This window comes from Camelus ferus, chromosome 4 (assembly GCF_009834535.1).
Source record: "Camelus ferus isolate YT-003-E chromosome 4, BCGSAC_Cfer_1.0, whole genome shotgun sequence".
NCBI classification, from domain to species: Eukaryota; Metazoa; Chordata; class Mammalia; order Artiodactyla; family Camelidae; genus Camelus; species Camelus ferus.
In genome coordinates this window covers 50510274-50529206 of record NC_045699.1, presented here as the reverse complement: position 1 = coordinate 50529206, position 18933 = coordinate 50510274, and the positions used below count along the sequence as shown (strand labels likewise).

The window sequence follows — 18933 nt, the reverse complement described above, 5'->3', positions numbered from 1 at the left end:
GCAAACATTAATGTAACATTGCTTACATTATTAAGACTAGGGATTTCGTTGTGCATTGTACAATGACTTCAATCATCTCTTCAGAGGAAAGGAGGCTTTTTAAAGTTACTAATTCCAGAGAGGGTGATTCAGTTTTTCCCAACAACAGGCATCCATTTCTGACTAATGAAGACAAGGCGTTATCTGTGCCTAGATGGGATCTTTATGTTTAAATTTGTTTTCTTAGACTTTCCTCCCTGGAATTAACAGTTCATTCCTTCATTTAACCTGTATTAATTAAATTCCCTCTATTCTTCAGACACTTTTCCAAAAACTAGGGCACAGAGGTGAACAAAAGACAAAGTCTGTGTCCTCTTGGAACTTCCAGGTTAGGGGAAACATAAATGAAGGAAAAAGCTATCAGGGATAAATAATTACTATGAGGTAAAACAAAGTAGAATATGGAGACTAGAATGTGCTGGAGGGAGGTAGCAGAGACTTCTATTTTCCAGTAGCCATTCTTTCCCACCCCCTCTTAAAAAATGCTAAGAGAACCCATGCATCTAGCTGCAGCCATGTGACTAAGTCCTGGCCAGTGGGATATGTTAGTGCATTTACTGTAAGTGATCTTCAAGTTGTGTAGAAGGGGTTCTTCCCGTCTGTGTCTTTCTTATTTCTGCTTTCTGGAATCTGGATGTGGCTTGAGTTCTTGGACTATAAGGTGGAAGCCTCCTGCTGAAAGTGGCAGAACAACAAGGGAGAAGCAGCCTAGGTTCTGACACCATGGACCACCATGCCAAGAGCCCTGGACTGCCTGTCTCTGGACTTCTGTTTTACATGAGAAGTCACTTTCTAGTTCAAGCCACTGCCATACAGATTAAACTTATGATCTTAATCAATAGAAGGGTGACTATTTCTTTTATTTCTCTTTTTCATTTGCTTCTCTTTTTTTCCTTATACCATCACTCATTAATCCCCAGATTATTTGCCAAAACCCAAAATGATTAACTTTTTAATCAGGTTATTACTTTCATCTTCTAGAGTTATATTTCAGGAGTCTTTTGTTCTCTTGGTCCAGTGTGGACTAAGTAGTCCCTGAGATGGCCTTGTATTAGTTCTCAGCTCCCCTTTCACTGATTTCCTACAGAATCGCTTTTGCCTTGTGTTGGACTTCCTTTTTCCAGGATCTTGTATCTTTATGTGCCTAATTTTAGGAGAGGGTACATAGGAGTTAAACTTGTGAGACTTGCATTTCTAAAAACGTATTTATCAACCTTCTTAATTTATAGTTTGGGTGGATGTAAAATTCTACATTGGAAATAATTTTCCTCATAGTTTTAAAGGTAATGCTCCCTTGTATTATAGCTTCTTGTGAGAATTCATCCCATTCTGATTCCTGATCCTTTGTATGTGACTTATTTCTTTCCAGAAGCTTTTATGTTTTTTCTCATTGTCCCTGATTTTCTGAAATTTCACAGTGATATTCCTTGGAAAAGGTCTCTTTTCATCCATTGTGTCTCACTCAGTAGACCCCTCTTCCATCTGGAAACACTTAAATTATGAAAAAATTTGTTGTGTTTCTTGGATTTTTTCTTTCTCCTCTATCTGTGGAACTTCTCTTATTCAGATGTTATGCCCCCACTCGACCCTTTAATTTTCTTTTTTTCCTCCTATTAAATTTTTTTTTTTTTTGCTTATGGAGAGGGGATGAAATGTTCCAATTTTATTTTCTAACTTGTCTAGTAAAATTTTAAACTTCCGACCTCCAGTATGTATTTCCGAGAGCTCCTTTTACCCCCTTTTCCAGAATGTTTTCTTCCCCCACTGTCTTCAGAAATATTATCCTCTTTGTGTTTCATGGGTTCAATATTTCTGTGTCTCAGGACACTAATTACAGATGTTTTCTTTTTAAAAGTTGATGATTGAAGTCTTCATTTGAGTTTTATTTTGTTTTCTATTTGATTATTTTCTTTTGTCTTTGGTACCAGAGTTTTTCCTGAAATGTTTTCATATTTGTGACCCTTGTCTATCAGCTTGTATTTTCAAGTGGGACAGTGAAAAAAAGTTTGAGAACTATATGAGTATGGGCCTGCCAGGTAATGGGCATTACTGTAGGGTGATCTGACTGGACAGTTTCCTTGAGTAGACCTCCCTCACCTCAACTGTTATCTATAAATTACTTCTCTTGTCTAGTCAGTTTCCCCTGTAAGGAAACTTCTGGTGTCCCATTTGTGAAGTGTAATTTTTGTTGCTAAGTTCCTGAGGCTGAAGAGAGAAGGAGGCCAGAGATCTCAATATTTGGTAGTATCTTTCAAGAATACATTAATTAGTATAGGCTAATTTGCTGTTACAAATTGACACCAAAAGTGTATTATGACTTAAACTCAAATGGATTTTATTTTTTATGAGAAAACAAAATGGATGTTCCTGGTGGGCAGGCAGCTCTTTTATACATAGAAAGACATAGACTTCCTCCACACTGTGGCCTTGCCATCTCCTAGAGCCTAATCCTGAATTGCATCAAGCCAGGAGAAAGATAGAGGGAAATTGCAAGAATATATCCGAAAGGAGAATGCTTATAAGATAGGAGTAAAATTTATGGCTATAACTTAGAGATAGGTAAACATTGTTAAATGCTGTTAGGTGCCTAAGACAGTCTCCTATTCAGTTTCTCACAGGTTTTAGTTATCCTGCTATAAGTTAAGCTTTATCTCCATTTTATAAGTGAAAAAGCTTTATCTCCATTTTATAAGTGAAAAGTGAGTTTAAATAATTTCCTCTGGTTCACTGCTGCTAAGTGGCCCAGCCAGGGTTTAAAGGCAAGATTGTAGAATAAGTTCAGTTTACCATCTATATTTAAAAGATTTGTGACCTCTAAGGTAGTTTTAGACTTGAGATGGAAAATCGCCTCTAAATAGTATTTAAAATGGAATGTTTTTCTGTGCCTACTTGTTTTTTACATGTCTCTGAAATACCTGGAAAACACATAGGATAAACATTTTGAAAATTATTGTTGTATATCCTAAACTTCTAACAAGTAGTCCAAAAAACAGGTAGTCTAAAGCTAGAAAAATCATACTAAAAAAACCCTGGATTATTAAAATAGGCTGTGATATAGAGTAACTGGAGAGCTATTTAGATTGGGTGGACAGAGATGGCCTGTAAGGAGGTGACATGAAGCATTTATATTAGCTACAAAGGTGTGTTCAATGTATCTGTACACTTTGAAGAAAGTAATAAAATGGACACCTGTGCTCCTGCCAAGCTTAAGAAGTAAAATATTGCCAGCAGTTTAGCTCAGTACATGTTCCTTCTTGTTCTCCTTCCTCCAGTATACATCCATGATCTCCCTCAAGTAACCATGATCCCGAACTTTGTATTAATCGTTACATTATTTTTTAAAATTTGCATTTGTATATAACACTAAGCAATATATTATTTGTTTTGTATGAAGTAGAAATTTCTTTAAATGGAATCAGATTATTTTTATCTTATGACATAATTCTTAGCTTTAATTTTAGGCCTTTGAAAATCATCCATGTTAATACAGTTGTAATGATAAATTCATTTCTCTGCTGTTACTATTCCATACCTTAATTTTTTGTCCGTTTGACTTCTGTGGACAAGGCCATTTGAATTTCTTTGTTGATGTCTTCTAGTTCCATTGGAAGAATTCCTCTAAGGCAGGCATCTTAAACCTTTTCTATGTCAAGAAACCATTTGGAAATCTTGTGAGTCTATAGACTTCAAATGTTTTCAAATGTAGTAACGAATAGGGTTACAAAGAAAAAAATTTACAAAAATGCAAAGATAACAAATTGAACTGGAATGATGAAGATATAAGTGTATTATTTTCTTAAAATATGATAAGAGAATAGACCTCAAAACTTCTCAGCACACACACAAAGGATGTGTTAACTAACCTTATGGTGGTAATCATGTCACAGTATCTGTATACATCAGTCATCACATTGCATACCTTAAACTTACACGATATGTCAATTAGATCTCAAAAAACTGGAACAATACAAAAACAAATTCTTCAAAAGGCAATAGATGTGCTTCTTTATTAGGGCACTGAATAATAAGATCTATTAGTGGGTATGAGATATAGTTTTTTAATTGAAGTGTAGAGTCAGTTTACAATATTGTATTAATTCCTGGTGTATAGCATAGTGATTCAGTTATACATATATATTCCTTTCAAATTCTTTTTCATTATAGGCTGTTACAAGGTATTGAATATAATTTCCTGTGCTATTCAGCAGAAACTTGTTTATCTATTTTATATATAATAGCATCTGCAAATCCTGAACTCCCAATTTATCCCTCCACGCCCCACTCCATTCTCCCTAGTAACTACAAGTTTGTTTTCTGTCTGTGAGTCTATTTCTGTTTTGTAAATATGTTCATTTGTCTCCCTCTTTTTTTTTTTTTTTTTTAAGATTCCACATATAAGTGATACCATGGTATTTTTCTTTCTCTTTCTGGCTTACTTCACTTGGTATGATGATCTCCAGGTCCATCCATGTTGCTGCAAATGTCATTATTTAATTCTTTTTTTAATGACAGAATAGTATTCTGTTGTGTATATCTACCACATCTTCTTTATCCAGTCATGTGTCAATAGACATTTAGGTTGCTTCCATGTCTTGGCTGTTGTAAATAGTGGTATTATGAACATTGGGGTGCATGTATCTTTTTGAATTAGAGATATAACTTTAAATTACTAATAAGCATACAGTTTTATCTGTTAATGGAATTTGACAATATCTGTGATTTTATTGGTCACAAAGTTTCTGGTCTTGCTAATAATATTGTGATTTGTTGCCTACCTTTATAATCAAAGGAAATGCTTATTTTAAGCTAGGAATTGGTGGCATTAATTAAAAATGTAATTTACATCCAAGTTACCAGACCTGAATTTTACCCATGGACCCTCGCCATAGACTGTAACCTCCAGTTGTGAGATTATGAACCACTGCTATAGAGTACATACCTAGGTGTGGAATTGTTATGTTGTAAGATATGCACTTACTTATCTTTACTAAATAGTACCAAACTGTTTTATAAATTTATATCATTAATAACAGTGTATGAGACTTTTCTGAATAATTTTTGATTATTGCCTGTCTGGTCGAATGAATGTGACAGTGCATTTTACACCCCACATAACAAATAGGTGTCAGTTAAAAGGTGGAGGAAATTATATGAGGTGGGCAGAGGCAACAGTCCCCTTAATGGTGTCTCTACTTGGTTATGTCCAAAGGTCAGACTCATCAAATGTGCAGAAGGAAGCGGGAGAGGTGGATCCAACTCTGTCTGGCCCAGCTGAGTAGGAGGGCAGTAGCTCTACATGTAAACTCTAGATGCTGGTACTTGGGTGACATCCCTGGGTAAGTACTTTCTTTGTGCTATATTCTGTGGCCACTAGATGGTGGTATAAACTAGTTTCCTTCATTAGGTCTTGAATAGTGTGTGCTGTTTTTGTTGTTATTTTTTGAGTTCCTGTAACTTAAGCTATAGGTATTTAGAGTGGAGCTATTTTAAATTGTCATATGGTATTATGTATTGAAGAGAAAAGCTTCAGTAAAGATGAATGACTTTCAAAAATTTTGAGTTGCTTTATTATTATTAATATAAATAAATAGTAATAAAACAACAAATTCAATGTTTCTTAACAAGTATCCTACTCACGTCAGTGAATAAGTATTAAGCACCTGTTATGTGTTGAGTATTGAATTAAATGTTCTGAGGAAGGAAAAAGACTGGATGCCTCTTCTTACGCTTATCAAGATCTTGATATTTCTGTATCCACCTCTTGGCTGCTAGTCTTCTTAGAATAAGTAGCAGGAAAGATTTATGAGTAGCTCAATATTACATATAATATGGATTTATTTGACATTTATTAACATTTTATTTAGGATATAAACTTCCACATATGGCGAGCCTATATGTGAATTCTCTACTCCGTTTCTTTGCCATATTTATCTTTACCTGTATCAATACTATGCTATCTGAATTACTGTAGCTTTATTGTCCATCTTGACATTTGGTATAGGAAATTTACAGTTCTTATTCTAACATCATTTTGGGCTATTCTTGGTCTTTACTATTCAATTTTGGGGTAAACTTCGGAAATTAAAAAAAAAAATCCCAATTCTACCTTGAAATTACACTTACTTTATACAGAAAATTGGGGTGAATTAACATATTTATTCTTGAATTTCTTAACATGAATAAAATGAAGCACCCTAATGTGTGGGAGGTTTCCTTTTTTGTGTTTTAATGAAGATTTATACTTTTCTTCAAAAATTCCTTATACAGCTTTTATTGATTTATTGTGAGCACTTTATACTTTAACTGGTGTTGTAAAATGGTTTTAAAAGTGCATTTGCTAACCAGTTGTTACTGCTGCACAAAATACTACTGAATTTTGTGTATTGATCATGTATTAAACAGCCTTACTAGATTTTACTCTTATTAATTTAAATTTTAAGATTTTCCTTTTATAGATTTTTTTTCTCACTTCCTATGTAGAGAACTTTATTTTCAGTATATAGTTACAATTTTGTTTCTGCCTTTCCAATCTTCATACCTCCTCTCCTTCCCTTTCTCCTTCTCTTCTTCCTGCCCTTTCTTCTCTCTTCTTTTCTATTTTTCTCTTTCCTTTCCTTCTTTTCTCCTTTCCTTTCTCCTTCCCTTTCCTACCCCTCACTAAGTAGGATTTCTGTGCAATATTGAGTTTGTTTGGAACTTTAAAGGGAACTTGTTAGTTACACTTGTTAGTTAGTTTTTAATCAATACCCTTTATCAGGTTAAAGACGTTTTCTTCTGTTTTTAGTTTGCTAAGTTTCTAATTATTTAAGAATTATAAATGTCTATTGAATTTTATCAAAACTTTCTCCAAATTTGCTGAAATCACCATTAATTTTTATTCTTAGTTGATACTATGGTGAAGTATATTAACATTTTTTTTTTTAATATTAACACATCCTTGTATCCCTGGTATAAACCCTACCTGGATGTTAGGTATTATTATTTTGTACACTGTTAGATCCTGTTTACTAGTATTTTATTTAGAAATTTTCTGTCTATTTTTGTGAGATTGTCTCATAATTTTTCCTTTCTCATGTTGTCCTTGTTCAGTTTTTGTTTCAGTGTTATTTCAGGCTTATAAAAAGGAGTTGGGGGGAGCTTCTCACCCCCCCCCCCTTTTTTGTATTTTAAGAAACAATTTGCATATGACAGGGGTTACCTGTTCTTGGTTTCCCTAGAACTATCCAGGGAAATTGTTTGGGCCTGGTAAAATTTTAAACTGCTGAGTCAGTCTTTACTTGTCTTTGGATTTTTCCATTTCCTCTTTTTATAACTCTTTGACTTGGATTCTTAGTGTATTCATTTTCGGTCTTTCTTATTTTGTAATATATGTATATTTAAGACTATAAAATTCCTTTATCCCACCAATTTTGATAGTCCTATTATTAAGTTACAAATATGTTGAAATTTTCATCACAATTTTTAGCATGAATTATTTAAAGTATGTTTTAAAATTTCTACATTTAAAAGAATTTTTGGTGTTTTTCTTTTCAATATTGATTTCTAGTGTTACGTTATGGCCATAGATTGCTGTTTGAATGATAATTATTAGACAGTCATTGAGACTTACTTCCTTTCCTAATGCATCATTAGTTTTATAAACATTTTATTGTATTTAAAAACATCCTTTACTGTTTGAGTGCAAAATTATACACACAAACATATACATACATGTACGATAGCCATAATTTTGAAGATGTTTAACTTAACACAGTCTCTACCTAATATCTCTGCAATTCTCCTGAACAGTACCAAGGACCTTAAATATTATTTCTAACCCCTCCATCATCTTCCATATTATTTGTATCTAAGGTTTTATTTTTACCTTGTTTTTAAGTTCCTCAACTGTGAACAATTCCCTCCTCCGCCACCTTTTTGATACAGTGACAGTTTGCATCCACACACATATTTACCAATTTCTTTGTTTATTATTTTTTCATTCCATTTCTTTCATCCAGGGATAGTTTCTTTCTTTCTAGGGTTGTTTGTGGAAAAATCTCTTAATTTTTTTTTCTAAAAGCAGTCTTTATTTTGTTTTTTCACTTGAAAGATAGTTTAGCACAAAATTTTAGGTTTTCAGTTATTTTGCTTGAACAGTTTGAAAATATTATTCTGTTGACTTTGGGCCTCTATTTTCACTGATGTTATTTTTACTTTCCTTAATTTTGAAGAAGTTGAGAAAAATAAATACTGTGTAATATTATGATATTCAAATATAATGGGATCATTCATCATTAAAAACAGACTGTGCTTCATTTTTTAAAAATCTGCAATAAATATTCTAGGTGAAAAGCATCATGGTATTCTTAGATGAACTTCCATGGTTACTTTTAACCACTTATTTTGCAGTTATATCAGGCTTAATTATAAGCATACTTACCTACTTTTTATATGTTAATTTAAAAAGTAATTTCCTTTATTGTCACATCTTTAAAAATATTGATTCAAAACTATTTTTTACAAGTTTTAGATGACAAAATTCAAGTGTGCCAGCAAAATCATACTGTAAAACCTTATTACATTTGAACAGGATTCTGGTAAATCTTCTGATATATTTCTTTTCTTTCCTTTCTTTCTCCTTGCTTTGTACCATCCCCTAGGAGTAGCAACTGAAACCCTGACAAGAGTTCATTGTAGGAAATTGTTTCACAGGGACCATTAAAATTTATTTTTAATTTCTTTCTTGTAAGAATTGTAAATAACCTGTTAAAAAGTTTTACCTTTTAAAGTAGTGGAACTTTTTCCTAAATTAATTTTAAGAGAATTTATAATGATGCTACTTTTGATCCAATTTCTACCCTTGTCTCATTCATTGATACAGCATTTACTCAGAGCTGTATTCCCAGCAGGCTTTGTATAATTTTTTCCTAATGCTGTATTATGGAAAATTTCAAACATAACATAAAGCTGAAGGAATTTTGCATTGGGCATCAAGTACTCACCAACTAGATTCTACCACTAATATTTGCTAGATTTGCTTATCTCATGTCTATGTGTCTATTCATTTCTCTATTGCCCTATTAAATCCATGTCATTTTTGATGCGTTTCAGCGTAAACTGTAGAAATCATTACCTTTTCCTCTATATACTTCAGCATATATATTATTAACTAGAGATTAAAATTATATTGTTTATAGGTTTTTCTTTTAATTTAAACTTTACATACATTAAATTCACAAATCTTTATGTAATATTTATAGTTTTGACAAATGCACACCCGTGTCACTCAAATTCCTGTTAAGTTACAGAACATAAACATAATCTCAGCGAAGTTCTTTCAAGCCCTGATCCAGTCGACACTTACTCTCACCATTCCCCCACATGGGCTGCCACTATTCTGATTTTTTAAATACCATTGATTAATTTTTACCTTTTCTAGAACGTTAGTATATATTCTTCTAAAATCAACACTCTGGCTGCTGTGCAGATAATAGACTGTAGGAGAACAGAGTGGAATCATGGATGTGATTTGGGAAGCTACTGCGGTAGCCTAGGTGAGATGATGGTGATTTGAACTAGGGTGGTAACAATGGAAGTGGTCAGATTCAGGGTAAATTTTGAAGATAGAGTTGATAGAATTTGCTGGTGGATTGGATGTATGTGTATGACACTACCATTTCCAGAAATGGGGAAGACTTGAGGAGAAGTAGTTTGGGGTGGGAAAAGTCAAAGTTTATGTTTTGGACATGTTGTATTTAAAATGCCTATTCGATTAGTTCTCAGGGCTGAAGATACATATATAGGAGTCACTATTCTATGAATTAACATCTTTTTATTTTGGTCACTGTCAAGTTATAAGTTCAACAAACTAATTAAGGGATTATGTGTATGTATAACAGGCTTAGGTGGGCTCTGCCTGATCTATTACAGTCAAACTACCAATGTCTAGAATGAGCAAAACCGTATATGTGACAGAGGAATTTTATTTTAACCAGAATTGTTACTAGTTGTATATATCACATGCAACAGTCATACTGCCCATATTCTATGAAAAGAAAATTCTATTTAAAAAACTGATAGACTTTATACAAAAAAGCAGAATCCAAAGTATCAATCTGTTGATTGAAGCCTACTCTGTTAATATTTGTGTGATTACAAACACAAATAACTCACGGGTTTTGCTCCTAATGACCTTTCAATAAAACAACTGATACATTGTGTATGTGACTAAAGAGAATATATCTTCGCATAATCAGTATTCCAAAGTTTAAATAGATTGCTATAGGAATTCAGCTTGGTCGAAGAAAAGGTAGTCTTGTTAGGATGATAATAAAAGGATTTAAGTCAGAGGAGACTTTTTTTTAAGTGTACTTTGAATTTTTCTAATTCATAGTTTATAAGGATGGCAGTTTTAGATAGAATGGCATTAGCAAAAGCACAGAGGCAGCAATCACAAGGATTATGTAGGCAATGGCAAATAAACTTGTTTACCTGCAGTATAAGAAAGACAATCACACATTCATTCATTCAACAAACATTTGTAATAAATGCCTCTTTTCTTCTAGGTACCAAGAATAAATATTAAATAATAAGTAAATACTACTCATATCTTGCCCTCAAGGCACCTGTAGTCTATCACAAGAGACAGACATGTATGAGGAAAGGTAGGGACAATGTAATGTATATTATTCATCGAATGGTATTAACCAAGTACTGAATAAGGTATTTTGTACTTTTTTCCTATTCAGTACTCATAAAACCTCCTGAGCCAGAGGCTAAAGTCCACATTTTATGTCAGGATAGATGGAGACTCTGATAGATTAAAGTTTATAATCCTAGTAAACTGGAGAATTAGACTTTGTGAAAGCCCTGTAGTTTTTTGTTTATTTTTTAACTGTACCACATTGAATAAATAAAATACAGCATAACAAGAAGTTTAATAGGGGCACATTAAAAATATGGAAGAATGGAAGAGGAAGAAACAATTTCTTCCTGGAGGAGCTGATATAATGGTGAAAAGGTGACATTTATGAAATGTGATGTAAAAAAGAGTCAACATTTACACTAACAAATAATGTAGTAGGACAAAAATTTTTAACTTGGGAATTTTAATAGCTGTTTCTGCATGACTTAGGTCCTAATTTCTCACTTCTTTTAAAACTTGTCTTTTCCCAAACCCCTTTCCCTAGGAGGACAAACTATTTTACTTGAAGGAGGCTATTGTGATCAGGGAAAGGTGAAATGGGGGAAAAAGAGAGGGTAAAAAAGGTAGGAAAACTGAGCTTTAGGAAATCTTAGAAAGAGAGCAGTTGTGAGCTTTAATGCAAATGAAATTTTTACAAGTATTGCTGTGATGTTGGGGTTTTTAAGAAACTCAAGTTAGAGGATGTTAAAAGTACTTTTGGTTGCTGGACTGCGTTTCTTTGTTAAGAACAAATCACACAGGTCTCACTTTTTAAGGATTGTAACAATATGTCTAAAATTCATAATGGAAGGCAGGCAGTGGGCTGAATTCTTTCTTTCTCTACTCTTTTTTGATCGTGTACAGCTTCATGTATTTTCACAAGCAGAATGACTTCAATAGGTTATTTGATAACTTACACGGTGGTAACAACAACCATTAAGAGGTACAAAGTACCAGTTATAAGATAAACGAGTCATAAGGATGTAATATACAGCACAGGGAAGATAGTCAATATTTTATAACTTTGTATAGTTTATGTCTATTATTTGTGGGCAAAATATACTGTTTAGAGCTTAAACAACACACAGATATACAAGATTACCAGAGAGGAATGATAGAAAAAGTTAGAACAATAGTCTGAAACAAAAATGAAAACCAGAAACTGGGAAAACATAAACACCCTGCAGAAGGAAGAGGGAGGAAGAAAGTAGATGGAGGAGGGGAAAGGACAAAAAGGAGGAGGAAACAAAGAAGAGAAAAGTGAAAGAAAAAAAGGAAGAGAGAGAAAGAGAGAAGAGAAAGGAGAAGAAAAGCCAGATGCCCTATATGAGCCCAACTGGCCGAGCTGCAAACAGCTAGAAACTGCCCACAAGACAGTGTTCAGAAGATTTGCATGAACATTCTCTGTTGACAGGAATGGGAGTCCTATATTTGGACTTACTAGGAAGTAAGTTTTCTTGCAACTGGGTTCTGTGACTTTATCTCTGAATACAAAAGATCTGATCTGGTCTCACATTGAGGATATCAATGCCTCAAGTCCTTTCACTTTTCCATTGATGCAAGTGTCTGCTCAGGACTTTCTTCATGGCTTCTTTCACCTCCTTATTCCTCAGGCTGTAGATGATGGGGTTCAACATTGGAGTTACCACTCCATAAGACAGTCCAATGATCTCATCAGATGCTTTTGTGTCCTTTGACTTGGGCTTCATATACATAAAAAGGGCTGAACCATAGAATAAGATGACCACAGTCAGGTGGGCTGAACAGGTAGAAAAGGCTTTCTTTCTCCCCTGGGCAGAATTAATTCTCAGGATGGAAGAGAGGATGAAAACATAGGAGATGAAAATTAGCAGCAGAGGGATCATCAATAGAACAATACTTGCCACTGTCATGATAAGCACATTGATGGTGATATCTGAGCAGATGAGTTTAAGAAGGGCCAGGATCTCACAGGTAAGATGGTCTATAACATTATTCCCACAGAAAGTCAAGACCATTATCAAGGCTGTTTGCACTAAGGAGTTCAGAGTACCTGTGATCCAAGACCATGCAGCCATGTGTACATATAGCACCCTGTTCATGATGAGGGGGTACCTCAGTGGGTTGCAGATGGCCACATACCGATCATAGGCCATCACAGCCAGGAGGACACATTCAGTGGAGCCCAACCCAAGGGAGACAACCATCTGTAGAGCACAGCCAATGAAGGAGATGGATTTTCTCTCAGACACAAACATAACAAGCATTGAGAGAATGGACGATGATGTGTAACAGATGTCCAAGAATGAGAGATTCCCAAGGAAGAAGTACATGGGGGTTTGGAGGCGAGAATCCAAAATGCTGATGATAATTAGGAGGCTATTTCCCAGGAGGATTATCATGTACATGATGAGGCAGAGCACGAACAGACAAAACTGCAGTTTTGGGTATTGGGAAAGTCCCACCAGAAAAAATTCGGTCACAGCTGAGTAATTCCCCATCTCCACAAGTCCCTTCAGGGTTCAGAAAAAGATACGATTCAGGGAAACAAATTTATGATGTAGATTTTCAGTATGCCTTCACTTCCAGTATTGTGCTTGACTCTTGGAACACTCCTAGGAATCAGAAAGGGCAGAAATATGATATTAATTTTATTTGATGATGAAAGTACTGCTTTGAGAAATCCAGAATGTCTTAGGACTACACAGCAGCACAGTCAAGGCTACTGACACTCCAAGAGTTCTACTGGGAAGTACCAAATAAGATTTATAACACGCTACCTTCAAATGTAGATATATAAAGATGTCTTTATTAATGGAAAATTTAAATTTAAGCTATTTTCTAACGAAGATAGCCTCTATTTAAAAAAGATTAAATACATCTAGCACCATATCATTAAACCTGGATATAAGTTTGGTAAGTTGTTCAATTTTTCTGAGTCTCAGATAGCTCATGGTAAACTGGGAAGAAGCAATAATTGTTTATCAAGTTGTCATTAGAATTAAATTAGATAAACTCTATTAGGTATCCCAAACAGTAGATGGTTCCAACGTGGTGTGTGTGTGTATATATATATATATATATTATATATATATATGTGTGTGTGTGTGTGTGTGTGTGTGTATGTATGTGTATGTGTGTGTATATATATATATACACACACACATATATATACATATATATGTATATATATATGATGTATAATTATATGTATGATGTAAATTATAGTAATATTAAATGTGTATTTACATACACATACAAAGATGAAGGAAGAATGGTTCTTTTTCTTTCTGTTCAAAAAAGGTCCCAGGTGAGGGAGGCCATTTTTCAGAATTTAGGTCAAAACAAAAGAAAATGGAAACGATAAAGTCACCAAAAACACTGAATCAACCCATCATGTAGGCCTATCTTAACCTCTTAAGCTACCTTTCCTCCCACTTACACCATTTCTCCTCTCATGATGCTGTGAGGGGATGTTTTGTTTTCCCATGATCTTCATCAGCAACCCTATAGAAATCATTCTAATAGAGAAATATCTGTGTAAAAAGGAAGTGCTTGCTATGTAACACAATGTCAAGGAAAATCCTGTAGCCCTTATCCAATCACATTGCTGCCTGTAGATCCCTCTAATGTAGAAATTGTGGATGCACTGCTTTCACCCCAAATGTTCTGCAATGACAATGCTGAGTTTCTTTCAGTCTCTTCATACTACTCCCTTCTTTCTTCTTTATGCTTTTGTGCAAAGTGTTTTCTTAAGGTAGAAGGGCCCCTCCTAACTTAGATATTTCCTTTTCCAGGAAAACTTTCTCGCCTCCCATTGTGAGGAGGAGCACCTCTATGCACCGTCACAGCACTCTGTATTTACATCTCTTACAGAGTCCTTCATATACTCATTTATTCAACTCAAACTATGCCGTATGTACTGTGGTAGGTAATAGGGATCCCACTGTGAGGACTTGTTTTTCAAAATGGGTGCTGAATGCAGAATGCTTACGTGAGTTATTTTATACTTCTAGGAAACGACTTCTGTGCTGTATAGCATGTTTCAATATGGAAAAATGATAGAATGTTTTACAAAAATATTTTATCAAACTGAAATAGTCTGTTATTCTAAATTGTCAAGGATAGAATAAAACCATGGATTCAATATTAATTATGCATATATATGCAAGAATCATAATGTCTATCCAAACCATATATTAAAGTGATATAATTTATTTCATGAATTTATGAAATTCCAAATTAATATTTGAAATCCTGTGAGTATAACATACTAAACAAACAGAAAAACAAAACAAAACAAAACACCTGGTCATCTAACAAGATGCCAAAAAGTATTTGATAAAGTGCAATATCATTCATGGTAAAATTAAAGTCTCTTGGTAATACAGATATAAGGGGATACAGAATTAAGGTAATAAAGATTATCTCTCTCAAATTATTTGACCACGTAATTCAAAATAGTGAAACTCTGGAATGCATCCTTAAAAGTGTCAAAGATTGGTATTAGCACTATTATTACTAAATATTTTTCCCCCTGAATGATCTATGCAATAGAACAAGAGAAATAATGACATAACATGTCATTTCATGCTTCAAGTTCAATCATGATTTAAATAGTTGCAACAATTTTTTTCCTCTAGGCTACTGAAATTCTAGTTTGTGTTGGTTGTAGGTCATGCAACACACATGAGGAGACATACCCTCATGTTACACAACCAATGAAAATTGTAATCTTGGAGAGAGTAAAGGGAAAGGAAAATGCCCTGTGGTATAATACTACATTAAAATAGGAAGCTTCATACCATATTATATAAATGATCACAACTTGTATACATGTGGCTGAGAAAAACCACAGCAAAATGTTAACCAGTTTTATCTGGAATGTGAGACTTGGATGCATTATAAATATTAATTTTTTCTCATTCTCTAAATTTTCTTTAAGGCATGTATATTTTATGACTTTAAAAATCAGAAATATTAAAGTTTTGATGGAAACAGTGGCAAAATTTTGCATCTTGTTCCCAGTTTTCATTAACACCCAAGAAAGGGTAAGAATAGTTAATGGAAAGGGAATTGGAGACAGTTTTTTTTGTTGATTTATTACATAGACTGACTTAATGCCATTTAATGTTTTTATTTCAAACAATTACTTCACAAGCATATCCATCCTGAGCGGACAGTGATAGTCTCAATTCTTGGAATGGGTTTCTAGAATCTACCACTTAGAATGGCCCAGGTGAGCAATATAGGTAGGATGCACTCTATGAGGCTTCCAACTATATTACAGGAAAAAGATAAGGAAGAGGAGGTATACATGGTGAGGAGTGAGGGGGATATTAGTAATTACTGTTACCTTGGCTTCTTTATTTCTGCCTAAAAGAGGTAAAATTTCAGTTTCTTGGCTCTTTGTCTTTTGTCCATCTCCCTCCAAATGGTCAGACCTTAGATTGATGTCCATCTTTGGACATCACCTATAGAAGAGAAGCAAGCTCTGCTTGAGAACTTGGATTTTGAAACATTCAGCCTTCTCCCTGTGTTTACCAAGAGAAGAGAGAGTAGTAGTTTATAAAGCACATGTACTCACCCAGACTCCCTGATTTTAACCCAGGGAACCTCTTGAAACAGACTGTGTCTCACTCCCCTCAGAAGGAAACCAAATGCACTAAGTAATTGCATCCTATCTACCACTTCAGCTAGTTTGTCTTCATTTTTATGAAACAACGTCATCTTCATGCTGTGAGACATCGCTGATACTAGATCTCCAGTTCTTGTCCAAATTTCTGAAACCCAAAGTTGCTAATAATGAATAATTGTGCTCTAGTTAAAATAAAGCCTCTTCTAGTTTTCCTATGTGGTTTTGGGAATTTTCTTGGGTTATCTCATTCACATTTCTGTGTGGAAACCAAGAACACTTCCTTGTTGCTATCAGCTTCAGTGAGCTAGGCTCACTGCTGGGATTGATTCACCCAGCTTGTGTTCTTCGTGGTCTGACCATCTCCAGGGCTGTGCTAGAGAGCAATAGTCCCAAGTCTCTGAAAGCCTTCTGTGCCCCAGTCCTCTTACTCCATTGTCCCTTTAACTGCTGATAAAGAGAAGCACTATGTCTTACTGGAAAACACTCGGCTTGGAGGACCTAAGCTTCAATCTTGGTTCCTTGGCATATTGACTGTACAAACTTTGGGCAAAACACTTACTATCTCTCAGCATGATGTGTCATTTAAAATGGGGGTAATTGTACTTATTTCTAGTTTTTTTTTTTTTTTTTAAGGATTGTTATAACATACCTGAAAGTTCTTGGCATAGATTGTGTGCACAATATATGGTTAGTTTAATTTGTACTGCTAGGCTGGTGTTCTTTTATTTTCCATGATAAGAGAAAGTGACTTATTTAAAATGATGTTAATGTATATTCATGGTATCTTCTTCACCCAGTAATTCCTTAGTTTTTTCATTGTCTTATTCAGCACTTTTAAAATAAAGTAAATTATTCATAATTCCCAGTTCCTTTCTGGAACTACCTCTTCTCAACTTCGTCCTACTGTTCCTTGTTGAATATTCAGTATAGGATCCTCATCTTCTACTTTTATAACATATAGCATGGCTCCCTGGGATTTTAGTTTTCAAAACAAGGAAGATATTCTCCTTTCTTTTTCATGAGAGTTCCACTAACTTCTTGTGACATTTGCTGTTTCTCCTCAATGAATGACTTCTTAGTTTTCCTTCTAGAGTTATAGCATTGCTCTGGGACCTGCAGTCAAGTATCCCACAGTCACAGACAACTATTAGTAGTGGCAGAAGAGAAGAAAAAAATAAAACTTCTGGCCAACAGAACGTCATGTTATAAATTTGTGTGTGATTTAAATTATTGTGTCACATAAAGTACTTTCCCACCTCTGAGCCCTAAATATTTCCAGAGGGCCCCACAAGTGGTTCTGATAGCCAATTTGAGTTCTCCTTTGTTTTCTTCTAAGAGACTCTGTAATCCCAGAAGTGATTTAAAGTTGAATCTTTAAATAATATGAAAGGCAGTAACTTTTAGGTACATTAGGGATGATGTCTCAAAGAACTGATTGTACCTAACTTATTAATTTTCCTCCTCCTCTGAATTATTACTTCCTTGATTATACAAATAATACACACAGTATAGATAATTTGAGAAGTTCAGGAAAATCTGAAGGAAGAAATGAAAGTCATTCATAATTATAGAGTAAATACGAATATTCTGATATATATCTACTCATATACTGTGTTTACACACCTGAGAGCGTACTGTCTCTCTTGATTACTCCCTGCTTTTATAATTAACAATATAGTGTAGATATTTTCCCATATCATTTTATCAGGTAATTTTAATGAATTTCATAATATCTTTAAATGAAAATAGGAAAAAATATATAAGAAGTAGAAATGAAACAGTTTGCTGGATTCTGAGCAACTTTCATTTTTTTTTTTTCCGCTTTTTAATGACAAGATTGGATGACTAAGTTCAAAGATTCCTTTCATTTTGTTCCTTGTGAGTAAAAGCCAATTCCTATTGTCAGAATGTATCATAAAGCCCATTTTGTAGAATGGAAGATCAGTGTGATGCACGTTTTCTTTTTGGGGTGAAGCGGATATAAGAGTGTGATAACCAAAGCTGTGGACGGTCACAAAGCCTAAAGGAATGTGCAACACCTTCCTGCCATTGCTTCCCCAACTGTGCCCTCTCACCCCACTTACCTTCCATCAACTTTCTGGCCCCTGACCCTGCTGTGTACTTCCATATCTTAGTGTTTTAGTTTCATCCACACTTACATTCTTCCAGCACTCCAGAGCTGTGTAGGCCTTAATTAGAGGAATACAGTTCTATTTATATTTTAAGATACAAATATGTGCCAGATCCTTTGCTAAATTTTGATGCCAGATGTGTTCACCCAGTGTTGTGGGGATGCACAAAGTTGAAAAAGATTCTATCTCTTGAGCGGGAGACTAGCAAGACTCCAGAAGAGTCTGTTGAAGTAAAAACATTTCTGTGACTACTTCTGGAGATGGAATTTTCCACAAGTATTGATGCTTTGCTTTAGCAGGCAGTAAGTTGACAGGACTCAGATTTCAAACTTGTCTTCTCTGAGGTGGACAGCAACTGCAATTTCTGTTCAGGTGTTTTAGCCTTAATTTTGCTTATGTGTAATTTAGGGATCAGCCCGTATTTGGGCAGAATTTACATAGAAATCTGAAGCTCGCACTCTCTGGCTGTATCTTTTCTGTGG

The 18933-nt window shown here is 34.5% G+C and overlaps 1 protein-coding gene and 1 long non-coding RNA gene across 3 annotated transcripts in view; one reads left to right on the top strand and one right to left on the bottom strand.

The window, feature by feature from the left end:
• LOC116663205 overlaps positions 1-18933 on the top strand; it is a 69349-nt gene that overhangs the window by 13548 nt on the left and 36868 nt on the right. For both annotated transcript variants that reach the window (XR_004319373.1, XR_004319374.1), the window contains exon 4: positions 5249-5375. This is a non-coding gene — a long non-coding RNA (uncharacterized LOC116663205). The remainder of the gene's footprint in view (positions 1-5248; positions 5376-18933) is intronic.
• On the bottom strand, positions 11627-13182 carry LOC102511388 (olfactory receptor 13D1). The gene has a single exon (XM_006184809.2). It carries the CDS (start codon positions 13180-13182, stop codon positions 12235-12237), a length of 948 nt encoding a protein of 315 aa, XP_006184871.2. The 3' UTR covers positions 11627-12234.